Source organism: Oryzias latipes, chromosome 14, assembly GCF_053564925.1.
Source record: "Oryzias latipes strain Hd-rR chromosome 14, Olatipes_Hd-rR_3.1".
Classification (NCBI taxonomy): Eukaryota; Metazoa; Chordata; class Actinopteri; order Beloniformes; family Adrianichthyidae; genus Oryzias; species Oryzias latipes.
This window is the reverse complement of record NC_136250.1, coordinates 22,335,293-22,348,532: the sequence shown is the minus strand read 5'-3', so window position 1 is coordinate 22,348,532 and position 13,240 is coordinate 22,335,293. Positions and strand designations below refer to the sequence as shown.

Here is a 13,240-nt window from a genome sequence, read left to right as displayed (position 1 = left end):
CATAACATTCTTGAGTTATTTCTATTTTATTTTTAGCAGCGGATTTTGGAATGTAAAAATGTTAACCAGAAATTCAGATGAACAAAAAGTAGTTGACGAAAACAGCAGAATGAAAGCATGACAAAAAACATTAAAATTGGGCTTTTGTGAACATGAAAGGCTTCAGTCATGATTTTTTTTTTTACTTGGACCCCTCTTTAACACTTGTAGGCTAGCAGAAAGCAATCCTTCGATCCAGATTGTCAGCATCCACCCTGTGACTTCTTTGCCCTGAATCTGGTCAAGAAGTGAAGCATATGTAATCCCCTCAAGTCTGCAAGAAAGTGACTATCCAAGTGATGTGCATGCTGGGATGCTGCCATCTCTCTGCCGTGTCATCCTGCAGATGCAGGGAGCTGAAACGCAGCCAAGACAAGGCTATTTTATGGCTCCGCGCAGGAAGAATGCGACGGGACAGAGAGACGGGTCCCTGCATCTGCGTCAGGCAGCAGTCTGTTCAATTCAGAGGAGCTGCACATCCTGGAAGTTCTCATGAATTTTGATTGCTGACTCAAGCGAGTACAAATGGAGATTCAAGTCATCCATTGCCAGATGACACATACACCAGATATCAAGAGTTAGCGCACCGGAACCAGATAATGACTTTTTTTGTGAAATGCATGAATTGGCGGGAAAGTGGCCGGTAATTATTTCTCTGATTCAGCAGTTTGAGTGGAAAATGTATAACATTTAAAACCAATTGAAATTCCCCCATGAGCCCTCCAGATCTGAAACAATGCAGAAAGCAATCTGTCCTGTGCATCATATTCAATCATTCTCATAAATGGTGGTTCAGAATCAAATGTATTTAGCATTTGGGTGCATGTTAGATATCATCCATCCCTGTCCTGTAAAACGGTTAGAGATGCTTCCTCTTATCCCGGCTGTACATCTCTGCTCACATTCCCATGAATCATGTGTGACAGCGTCGAGGTATCCGGCTGCAGTACATACTCGCTCTGTCTGCCTTGTGACAGGCGCGATGGAGTTGCTTTCTCTCAGTTTTTGTCTCACTCCCAGCAATTGTGCCACCTGTCACACCTAAAAGCAGGCACTCCTGTCCACAGTTTCAAACCAGAGGAGCGCAGATGACAGGTGTTAGACTCTGGGGAGTTCCATGCCCCTTCTGCTTATATGATCTGAGATGTGTTTGCTAGTAATTTTATTTCTGTGTAGTAAACACTCGTTCCTGGTGTTGGTGCTTTACAGAAAGTGTCAGCCTCACCTGAGAGTCTGATATGGACACCCGTTTAGACTCCACTGTGGGCCTGTGAGAGACACGGGGAGAGATGTGCATTTGCCCTGATGGTGGATAATAGCCCCTCTCCTGGAGTGACAGCTTCCTGCCGGTAAGGTTGGGCCGCAGCACTTGGGTCCTCTTGGTCTGACTCCCGCACTGCTGAGCCTGGCTGTTTTTCACACCATTGGCAGCCGAGCCGTCAGTGTCCTTTGTTGTCATGGCAGCCATGAAGTCTGAGAGACTGCTTGCCTGTGCGGCAGAGTTGGGCTCCAGCCTCTCGCAACCGGGGTCACCACTCATCGCCATGATGGCCGAGGGTGGAGCAATCGGCAGAGAGAGAACCCCGGAACAGCCAGGAGCGCCAACCAGTCCCAGACCAGCCTGTGGTCCTGGAGGTCAGGGCTTCCCTGGAAGTGCAAAGAAGAAACAGAGCAACAAGCTGTGAGGTCATATGCTAAAAAACAGTGAAAATTAGGACTTCAACTAAAACCTGTTTCCGTTGTTGAGTAATCTATTATTACTTTTTAAACAAAAAAGAAGTTTTTATTGTAATGCAATAAAGCATCAGCAGTAAGATGAGGGTTACAGTAAAGAATAACTTTGTAACTAGACTTGTACTGATTTTCTTTTTAATTCAATTGTCATAATTTAACCTAATCCCCTTCTTTTCAGAATGTGTTCAGGTGTGTCAGCAAAAAAGGATCAATATATGTTTGCTTTACTTATAGTGGCGGTTTGATTTCTTTTAATATAAAATAATGATGTGCTGCACAGTGGTGTAGTGGTTAGCTCTCCTGCTTCACAGCAAGAAAGGCTCTAGATTGAATCCCAGCTAGGTTCTTTCTGTGTGGAGTTTGCGTGTTCTCCTAGTGCATGTGTAGGTCTTCTCTGTGCACTTTGGTTAACTCCCAAATAATATGCTTCATAGTTTAATTGGTATCTCTATTTCCTCAAGCGGTGAACCCCACCTTCACCCAACAGTAACTAGGCTCCAGCAGCCCCTCAACCCTTAAGATCGAACAAGTTCAGAAATCGGATAGACATGATAATTATATTAAACCTTTGTGAGATACGCTAAAACATTAACGGATCATATAAACTAAGTTAAAATTAGGAACACCTTGCTAGTACCAGGTTGAACTCCTTTTGCCTTCAGAACTGTCTAAATCATTTGCGGCATAGATCCAACAAGGTAATGGAAACATTCCTCAGAGAGTTTGGTCCATTTTGACATGACAGCATCACACATTTGCTGCAGATTTTACGGCTGCACATCCATGATGCCAATCTCCTGTTACACCACATCCCAAATTTGATCTATTGGGTAGAGATCTGGTGACAGTGGAGGCCATTTGAGTCCAGTGAACTCATTGTCATGTTCAAGAAACCAGTCTGAGATGATTCCAGCTTTATGACATGGTGCCTTATCCTGCTGGTAGTTGCCATCAGAAGATGGTCCACTGTGGTCAAAAAGGAGTGGACAAGTCAGCAACAATACTCAGGTAGGCTGTGGTGTTGGAACCATGCTAAAAACTCGTACAAAGGGGCCCAACGTGTAACAAGAAAATATCACCGAAACCATTATACCACCACCACCAGCCTGAACCATTGATACAAGACAGGAGGAATCCATGCTTTCATGTCGTTTATGTCAAATTCTGACCCTACCATCTGAATGTTGCAGCAGAAATTAGACTCATCAGACCAGACAATGATTCTCCAATCTTCTACTCTCCAGTTTTGGTGAGCCTGTGTGAATTGTAGCCTCAGTTTCCTGTTCTTAGCTGACAGGAGTCAAGCCATGTGTGGTCTTCTGCTGCTTTAGCCCATCTGCCTCAACATCTGCATCAACAACGCATTTCCACCCACAGAAAATATCCAGTCACTGAATATTTTCTGTTTTTTTGTTGTTGTTTTTTTGGTCCATTCTCTGTAAACCTTAAAAATTGTTGTGGGTGAAAATCCCAGTAGCACACTTACTACTAAAATACTCAAACCAAGCTATCTGGCACCAACAATCATACCACGTTTAAAGTCACTTCAAATCACCTTTCTTCTCCATTCTGATGCTGTTTGAACAGCAGCAGATCGGCTGGACCATGTCCACAGGCCTAAATGCATTGGGTTGCTGCCATCTGATTGGTTGATCAAATTTTGTCTTAACAAGCAGTACATAGGTGTGCCTAATGAATTAGCCAGTGATTTCATAAAATTACTTTAAAGAAGGAGCATAATCTGAGTTCACTTCCTCCTGCTGATTTTCATGTATTAGGGCTTTATTTGCTGTGTTTTATTGCTTGTTTTTGATACATTAATCTATTAAATTCATCATAGCAGCAACCATTCTCTGGCATGTTTTCTTCAATTAAGGGGTACAAAATTAACATTTTTCATGAAAAAAATTATAAAAGATCCAAATTATTCTAAAAAGGCATTTCTTTACTTGCAACACTTAAATACATATAAGCACACATTGAATTTACACCTCATCTAACTAGTAATGCATAAATACCTTGTCTCAGTATGTAGTTTTATAAATTATTTTGATTGTGATTTGGGTGAAAAGAAATCATCAAAACTATGAAAGTTATTTCTAATTAAAGTTATTTAGTCAGAGTCTGACAGAAGAGGAAAATGTCTTCTCTTAGTGCACAAGAGTTGCTGAGTCAAATCTACTACAGCAGGCATGTTTCCAATAATGGAACCGGTGAAAATCCAAGTCCACAATTTTTCAAAATAGAGAAATTATGTTCTATAGTCTTCAAGGGAAAAGCTATGTGATTATTGCAAAAAAGTCCCAAGTCCGTTGTAATGTATTGACTATGCTTGACATTAAAAATGCATTAAGTGCTAAATTCCTTGACTCTGGCCTCTCTTGCTTCGGTTTTGCTGTATCTCATAGATGGCAGCACCACTGTTTAATTCAAGAAGGGCCCAAGTCCAGAGACTTTAGTTTGCTAGTCCTCTGAAATTATAAAAGTGAGGTGCTTCATATTATAGCATTTGTAAGCTACGAACTGGTGCTAAATCTGGGTAAAGTATTAATCATTTGGTGTAGCCTTCCTTTAAGCCAGTGGTTCCCAAACTTTTTCTGCAGGGCCCCCCCTTTCTGAAGATTAGAATATTTTCGAGCCCCCCCACACTGACACAAACATACAAATCCTTTGTTTCTAAACTCCACTTTACTTAACATTGTAAGTCATACAAAATGGCAACTTCTTCCTGAACAAAACTAAAAAAAAAAAATCACCTATACAATTATTAAAAGTGACACTGCATCATGTATCATAAAATTTTACCATGTAATGGTGTTCATGGCTTTCAACACATCTTCTTATAAACTCCATTCCTGCATGAAAGTGGCCTTTTACACTTTACCAGCTCTCTGAAAAAAATAAAATCCTGAACATTTAACACTACAAAAACTGCACCTTTAATGTCCACATCTTTTCAGTGACTGGTGTGGGCTTGCTTCAAGCAGTAGCCTTGCTGCGCCCCCCCTGCAATACCTCCGTGCCCCCCAGTTTGGGAACCACTGCTTTAAGCCATGCAATTAAAATCATTTCCTGGAAAAACAAACCTCTTGGACTTGGGCCCATTTTGAACTAACCGATTCAATTTAAAAAAAATTAAAAATAAAAGCCACATATTGTGAAAGACAAAGTAATCCACATGAAATCTATTTTAGATTTATTTGGAGTTTTCTTCCTTTTTGATCAGCATATTTATATCAAGTCATTGAAAATGTGGCACAGACACTGAATATTAAAGCTCTCCTATATGTGGGTCAGATTTTGAACGGACGCTAAATGAACCAAGGCCGACCATATTTCTAAGTGCCAGGCGGAGTCCAGAGTGTTTTCAGCTCAAAGGAGCCCCCAAGGTCCGTGCTCATCCCTTGAGGCAATGCCGTCTTAAGACAGAGGAGATGAGCAGGAGCGCTACAGTGATGTTCAGTAAATGGGACATGTCATGCTATTACTACAGTGTGCCAGAAAGGTACTTTTTCATATCCAAAAATAACTGTTCCACCATGTCCAGGTGAGTCGCTCACGTCAGTCATGATTGTACAGTGTGTAGGCACACACAAATAAACATTAGAGTGGCTACTCTGGTTTCTACACAAAAGTCTTTTGAACTATTCCGGGGAGGAATGGATTGCATGTACAATACTTGTATTTTAGAACTGCTACATTAAAGTAGCAATGTCTTATTTGTGCATTAAACTCTTTTGTTTGGCACCAATGTGAAAATGTATAAATCCCCCCCCCCCTTCACACACACAAATATAAACCAATACAGATGAGGTCAATAATCAGCCACAAATGTTCAAACGCTACATTCTTCGTTTGTATGAGTGCAGCATAAATGACAAATACATGGATGAACATGAGCACAACATTGGAAAAAAATTCTAAAACATCGTTTATGTCATCAACATTTATCCGCTGATTCTGTCACGGAGAAAGCCGCTTTGTAAATGGTAAATGGCGTATACTTATATAGCACTTTTCTACCTTCTCTCGAAGGCCCAAAGCGCTTTAGAGTCACAGTCCCATTCACCCATTCACACACACATTCACACAATGTTGTCTGCTCCGGTGCTGAACACTGGCGCGAACCTACCACCAGAGGTTAGGTGGGGTTCAGTGTCTTACCCAAGGACTATTCGACCCATGGGGGTGCAAGGCGGGAATCGAACCTGCAATCTTACTATCACGGGTCGACCTACTGCTGCACCACGGACGCCCACTGTGCTGATATGCAACACTTTACCTTAGTAATGTGTTCGCTGCAAAGTCGATATGAAAAAGCTGTTTGTCTCCGCGTAATTTCAGCGGAACGATCGAGGAGTTACAGGAGGTCAAAGAGCGTGTTATTTAGATGTCTGGTGTTAACGGGTAACACTGTTGGTATCACAATAATTATCAAAACATGGACTTCAGAAGCCTGTAGGGTATTTTTCCCCATGTATACTTAGAGTACAAAAAGAGCTTGATTTTTCAAACTGTGAAGCAGAAGGCTCTTTATTCATCAGATGGGTCAAGAGAAAGAAAAACCATCAAGAGCCAGAATGGGTTATGTCAACTAAAGTTTCTCTTCCTGAATATTCAAACCCAAGGCAACAGTCAAAGCCTCGCTGAGGTTTGTACTGTAAAATAAACAGCAAACCTCAGAGTAAATGATGGCGGCAGGAGGGATGAGAGAGGCCAACGAGACGACACAGACATAAAAGCTTCTGCTTTTGAAGAAGACGCACAAGCAAAATAGTTACTCAAGGTAGAAACTGTGTACAGCATTTTAAAAAATGTTAGCGCTTGGCTTCCCTTGCAAAAAATAACGAAATAAGAGTATTTTCTTTAGAAAATAAAAACAAAAGTGTAGACATTCAGCCTGTGCAGTAAAACCATCCCTAAGTTTTGCATCAAATTCTGTTAAGCTGCTGCATGTGGAAGAAGAAACTGTGGAACTAAGCAATCATTGCTCAAGCAGATGGTGGTGAAGGAAGCGTCAGTGATTTAGCCTGATAGTCATGACTTAGCAACGTAACAACTGTCTTTAATCTTCCTGCTTTGGCAACAAGACATTATGTCTCATTTATGCCCCAGATCACAAGAACACTAAAATATTCCTAAATTTATTCAAGCAAACCCACTTAGCATGAATGTCAGGCTGCGGAAGGATTCTAGTTTTGAGCCACAATTGCCGGTGGCACAAAAACTATTTGAACAATTCCATTCATAATTTTGAAAGACTGTAATTCCCATCATGTGAATTTGTGGGAGCGGGCGGAAGCCTTTCATGGGCCGGCAGCGGGGGAAGCTCTTTGTCTGAGTCTGACTCATTTTAGAAAACAAAGTGGAGCTGTCATCACATTCCTAATTCTTGGCACAGCCAGTGATTATGCGTCTGCTGAAACAGATCGTCTCTGCATCAGAACCATTAGGACCTCTGCGTGTATGTGCATTGTCTTGGTGGTGGTGATGGTGGTGGGGATGCCCTCTGGTTATTTATTTCAGCTGTACTGACACTTTTATTTGTTTGCAAAAGCACACATATCCGGGACGCAGAGCCATTTTTTTTCTTGTTAGGATTGATATTTTCTCCCACTTCTAACCTTTTTATTGCCACTGCTTTCATCCATCTCAAATAAAGAAATTTGAGATAAGCACTTCTGCTGCGACCCTGCGACCATAAAGCGCACACAAACCCCACATTATTGATGTTTACCAACATCTTGCTTCCAGCACTTGGAAGAGATCACTTCTCAAATGCACTCCTCCAAATAAGTTAGGGATATTGCTTTTTACATGAGTGCTTCTTCTGTTTTATCTGAATATTAATGAAATGTGTAAAAGTTCTCTTTGATATAACTAATAATAAATGGCAAAAAATACTATATTCATTACTGATTTCTTAGGTTTTCCTATTATCAGACATGGTTGTGTTTTTCACATACCATAAAGGGGCGGAGTCACGTGTCAAAAGTGTTACAGGTGACTCCGCCTCAGCCACAATTATCTGTTTTTATATACGTCACGTCACATCCATCTGATGATGACTCTGACGAAGACGGAAGATGTCCGTCGAAACATGTAAGGTATGTGAAAAACACAACCGTGTCTGATAATAGAAGAACCTAAGAAGTCAGTTATCAATACAGACACTATGAACTTTATTGAACCATGTTCATTAGTTTAGTATTGTAATTTTCTTGTTCAGCGTGTCAAACTGCTAACTAAACACCAAGTTAAACCGTGTTAAATGAAGACTGAGTCATTGAAAAATTCACCATTTACTTTTTTACAATTTTTCATTTATGTTCAGTAAAAACTTTTACAAACATTTATCAATCAAGTTATCAATAAAGCTTTATCTTATTGTAAGTATATCTTTAAAACCAAAATATAATTTGAAATACAACAACTACTCCAAACCACAACAATCTAACAACAAAAACACATTTTATAATTCCTTGGCACTCTTAAATTTAACTGGATAAACTTACAGCATTGCCTCTATGGTGATGATAGTGGATGACCATGGATTAAATCCAGAACTCTAACAACAGGTATGTCATGCTTGGAGGAAGAGTCAAGAAAAGCCTGGATGATTTTTAACAGGACGAGATGTAAACTAATGGCTCTGTCAAAATAAACGTTTTATTTGGAAAAACTTCAACCTCAGTTAAAATAACCTAATTTTAACTAAAATGCTTAATAATAAAAAATACTTAAAAATATGATTTTCTAGACAAATATAAAGATATGCTTTAAAACTTTACACTCCTCACCTGGCCTCTGTGAGGTCACTATGACTGTTGAAAAATCGTAAAATCAGTCTTTAGGCAGAAGTAGAACAACCTCTGTGAGAGGTCTCTGAAAGGTTTTTAGAGGTAAGAACATGCAGGTGACCCAACATCATTAGTGAACAGCATGGTAGACCATTGCTGCATTGTCCAGGTCACATGGTCATGTGCCCACTGCAAATGTTCATGGCGGTGTCAAAGAGTTCTAGTCAAAGCGGTGGAATGGGTTGTGAATGGCTTGTCTGTAAACCTTAGTACACCTCACATCTGGTAAACCTGCCTGCAGCTATGTGGCATTTGCTAAGCCATTTCTTTGTTGTTGTGGGTTTTTTTTCTAACTTGTCCTGTCCAACAGCTGGGCAAACAGATGAGAGCTGAAGGCCTCTTGTGTTGGACATATTTTACTTTAACAACAGGGGTTGTGAATCTTCTGACAAACCAGAGGTATGTCTGATTAAACACCTTTTGTAATCTAGGCCAAACTTTATTCATTTTAATCCTGTTTGAAAATCTTTTGTGTTGGACCGGACGGAAAAGGAAAGGAGGGAAGAAGAGAGAGGGATGTTAGAGAGGGGGGGATAGGAGGGTGATTAGGGGGGGGGGGGGGGGGTAGAACCATGAAGCAGCATTAAACTGGATGGTTATAATCATTACAGTTAGGTTTGGATGTAATACAGGTCTATAAGGGCGGGGCCTGTCCACACAAACATACCTGTTGGCTCCAAAAATGTTCACATGTCAACATGTACACAATACAGATAATGTTCACACACGCATACCTGTGCCTTCAAACCAACTAGTGTGAAATATTTCATTCGATCACGCAAAGTTTTTGTGCAAAGGTGAGCTAACACCTGTGCTCGAGTGATTGTTTATGTTCTTCTAAAATGGATGATGGAATGTAAAAAGAAGGAGGGAGAGTGTCCAGTCATCCCCACACCAAGATCCCCACCGTAGCAGCAGTCATTTTTAAGTGCTGACGTCCTTGGGTACTGGTCATTCACGGGGCTCCAATTCCTGATTCCTGATACAAATTTCAAACTTGTATAATTGCACAGTTTTTATTTAATTAGCAAATAAACAGAAGGAACAGAAAACAGACCAATTAAATCATCTTTTATTCTGAAAAGTGCAAAGACATGCTGTACAAAAAGAAGCCTCAACCGGGACAAACACCGGACAGACAAGATGAGCTATTATTGTGAACAAATGAATCCATCTGGTCTCCATTAGGAACCACTTTTCCCTTTGCCTTCCCTTTTTATCAGATGTGTGTTGATAGCAAGCAGGACAATTCAAGGACAAAATCCAGTTAGAATGTCTTCAGTTGAAGGCAGGAAAATTAGAATTTGTCAAAGCATGCTTGCTTGCAATTTGAAACCCTGATTAAGTGCAGGGAGCGGATTCAGTATTTACCGAACTGGTAAAGAAGACGGCTAGAAGCTTTGTGTTTCACCTCAAACAAGTGTCACAGCAAGATGACCTTTTAAGATAAATGTTTTAATTAAAATAGCATGAGGAAAATGTGAAAGCATGTGAAAACCATCCAATTAAGGCTGAAGGAGAGCTTGTTGCACTAAATAGTTTACAAAAAATCCTCAATAAATGTATGCAAGAGTTTCTACGTGTTTTTGTTTCTACTCTTATACCTTTACACACACTCTTGTCCCTTGAAATGCTGGATTCTCAACTCGGTGAAGAGATACTTATTTTCTAAAAATCATCCTTCACCCTATAAAAAATTGATTTTTCTTTTGTTTTCAAAGGCACAAGAATCCTCATGTATGCAGATGAGGCTGTCTTAGATACTGGGAAGGGAACTAGTTTAAACTGCTGCAAGATCTGACCTTTACAACGGACATACTGTAACTAGTGACTGTTAAATATCCATCCTCCATACTCCTATTGGAAAACTAACAGATTGAACTTTATAACAATTAGCTAATATATGTAACCATCTTGCCCCACATGACCTACTGCATCATCTGCTGGTCTCAGACTAATAAGACACATTAAAATCACAGAGGTCTCTATATAATCTCAACTCAGTGAAGTAGTGCTATACGCACAGCACTGACATAGTCTAATCCCATTATTTTTATATGTTTTATGGAATATTAGATGGAAACCAAAAGTTACAAATATGATGAACTGTTAAAAAATAAATAATGATTCAACCATCTGCAGCCAAACAGGAAATATATTTCTATATCAGAATTTAATTCAGTATGTTTCTATTCGAAATGGCAGTATGCCACCACTTTTTGGTAAGCCAATGACATCACATGCATTTCCTCTATTTAAATGCCCGAATGACATACAAAATAGTTAACGGTAATATATCACCTGTTCTGAGAGAAGAAAAAGAACATCAAAGTCCACAACTCAGAGAAACTGATTATTTTCTGTTTATGTCCATTCAGGAATCTCCTGACAGGACATCAAGAAAGTAAACCTTCAGTACGGTCTGAAGTTGCTAACAGAATTCCATTATCAATAATCTTGTTTCTTCATTAACTAATGTTTTTTTTCTATCTAAGCATACTGGGCGGTTTCATTTAGGATATGAGCTAATTTGGGATTGGTGGGAAAATCATCTTAGTCACTGATATTTGATTTCCAAGATGTAACTGAAGTCAATCTCCATCATTGACTTTCTGACTGCAGGCTAAACTGGAACTGAGCTCAACTAAAAGTTTTTCTGTTGTTGTTTTTTTGCATCATGCTAAAATGCAAGCCATGGGCTCAATTGAAAAATTGAGCATCAGAAGTGAACCAGAGGAAATTGATAGACAAAAAGCTGACTGCATGCAGGCGGTGCTTTAGATCACATGAAGTTGCATTAAAAAGATCATACTGAATTTACCTTAAAAACTGTTAAAAGTAGAACAAAAATTAATTGATTGAACTAAGACAAACTATGTATTAGCTTTTATCAAATAAAACTAAAAAAAAATATCCTGTCTTCAATCAATATGAACAACATTTGTTGTTTAAATAACGAGATTCAAAAAGTGAAGAATGCTAAATTCTGTCATGACCTTTTAATTGCATCACTTATTGACCCCCAAAATCCTCCCTGAATAAACATTACCGGTAACTGTCATTGTATGGAAAACAGTTTCAACATCTACTCACGATGGTGTCAAAGGTGAAGGAGATGTGAAAAGTTCTGTCAGAGCCAAAACATGCCCCTTTTAACAATAACACCGCTGATCTATTAATCAAAAGTGCAAAATGTATTTCTTATTGTCGTATTAAGCGGCTGTTAACTGCATTTTGTTCTGTCTTCCTAACATTTTTATGGTTCCCAGTGTAAAAGCAGCTAATTCACAGTCATATGAAATGACAGGGACCATTCATGGCATTTATCATGGGAAGTCAGAGGTCAGTGGCAGTAATCGTTGGTCTAATGGTGGCAGCAGATTGAGGACAAAAACACAACACATGCTAGACAAATATGTCATTCCATTTCAGATGAAAAATAACAGAAAAAGAGCAGCAAGATTCAATTTGACAAAATGAAACAACAACAAAACAAATATAACAAGGATCTGGTATACAAATCTACTGTATTTCCTCTAGACATTCTTATTCTCTGGTCCTTCTCTGTGACCATGTTTAGACTTATTCATAATCTATTTAGCATTAGCGTGACAGCCCAAAGCTGGGCTTCTATGCTGCATCCTTGTAGTCTTTTGTGTTGTTTCAGTTTTTTCCCTTTCAGGACCCTGAGGGAGGATACAAATTTGGGCTCTGACCCACAATCATGATTGTATAAGAGAACTGAACTAAATGACTCCTCCCCCCTGACATTCCAAACAGGAAGTATCCACTGGCTCCATAAAGGCCAATACCCCATAGACTTCAATTGAGAACTTAACAGCTTTTACTCAGTCATTCTATTTGTAAGGATGACCATTCTAGCTCTGATCCCTTTTTTTAACATGTTCTTGGGATTTTTTTTTTTTTTTCATGATATTTTTTTCTGTAGTTCAAGTTGACCAATCAGATGCCTCAATAAAAGTATGTGGTCGTTAGTGTTTGAAAACGTTTGACAGATTCTCCCGAGCCCACTTTCAAGTGGAAGGGGTGTGGGCTTCCAGCAGAACTGTGCACAAACGACAGACGTAGAGAGAAAAAGAACGGTGCAACTGATTGTAATGGAAAACCTAAAGTCAACAAAAATGAACATGGAGGCATTAAATTGTTATTGTTTTTTTCAAAGGAGTTGCTTGATTTCAGATTTGATAGATATAAATATAGCTGTAACAGGATCATCTCACTTTGAGCAGTGGCATAGACCACATGTGTTGTAACTTATTTTTGTGTTATTTTTCACACTGTTTGAATTCAAATAAAACCATGTTATGTCTTGAACCAGGTTCCTACTTTGCATGAGGGGGTCATTGCTTTGAAACTAAAGTAACGGGTAGTGAATTACATTTTAAATTAGGTAATGAGTAAAGTAATATTTCAATTTTGATCCAGTAACTAATAAAGTCATCAATTATTTTTCAGAAGTAATTTACCCAACACGGCTGGTTTTTCGCAGAGACTTCTGGGAAACTTCTAATGCACTTGATTTTGGAATTGTAGATTCGGACAGCACTTGGACATGGCGAACGCACTATAGTGCTCTAAATAGTGAG

At 39.3% G+C, this 13,240-nt stretch overlaps 1 protein-coding gene across 2 annotated transcripts in view; it reads right to left on the bottom strand.

Moving 5' to 3' along the window:
• Positions 1 to 13,240, bottom strand: part of camkk1a (calcium/calmodulin-dependent protein kinase kinase 1, alpha a) — a 77,271-nt gene that overhangs the window by 43,204 nt on the left and 20,827 nt on the right. For both annotated transcript variants that reach the window (XM_004076707.5, XM_020709044.3), the window contains exon 2: positions 1,265 to 1,686. In XM_004076707.5, coding sequence (XP_004076755.2) covers positions 1,265 to 1,585 — 321 coding nt within the window. In that variant the 5' untranslated portion in view covers positions 1,586 to 1,686. The remainder of the gene's footprint in view (positions 1 to 1,264; positions 1,687 to 13,240) is intronic.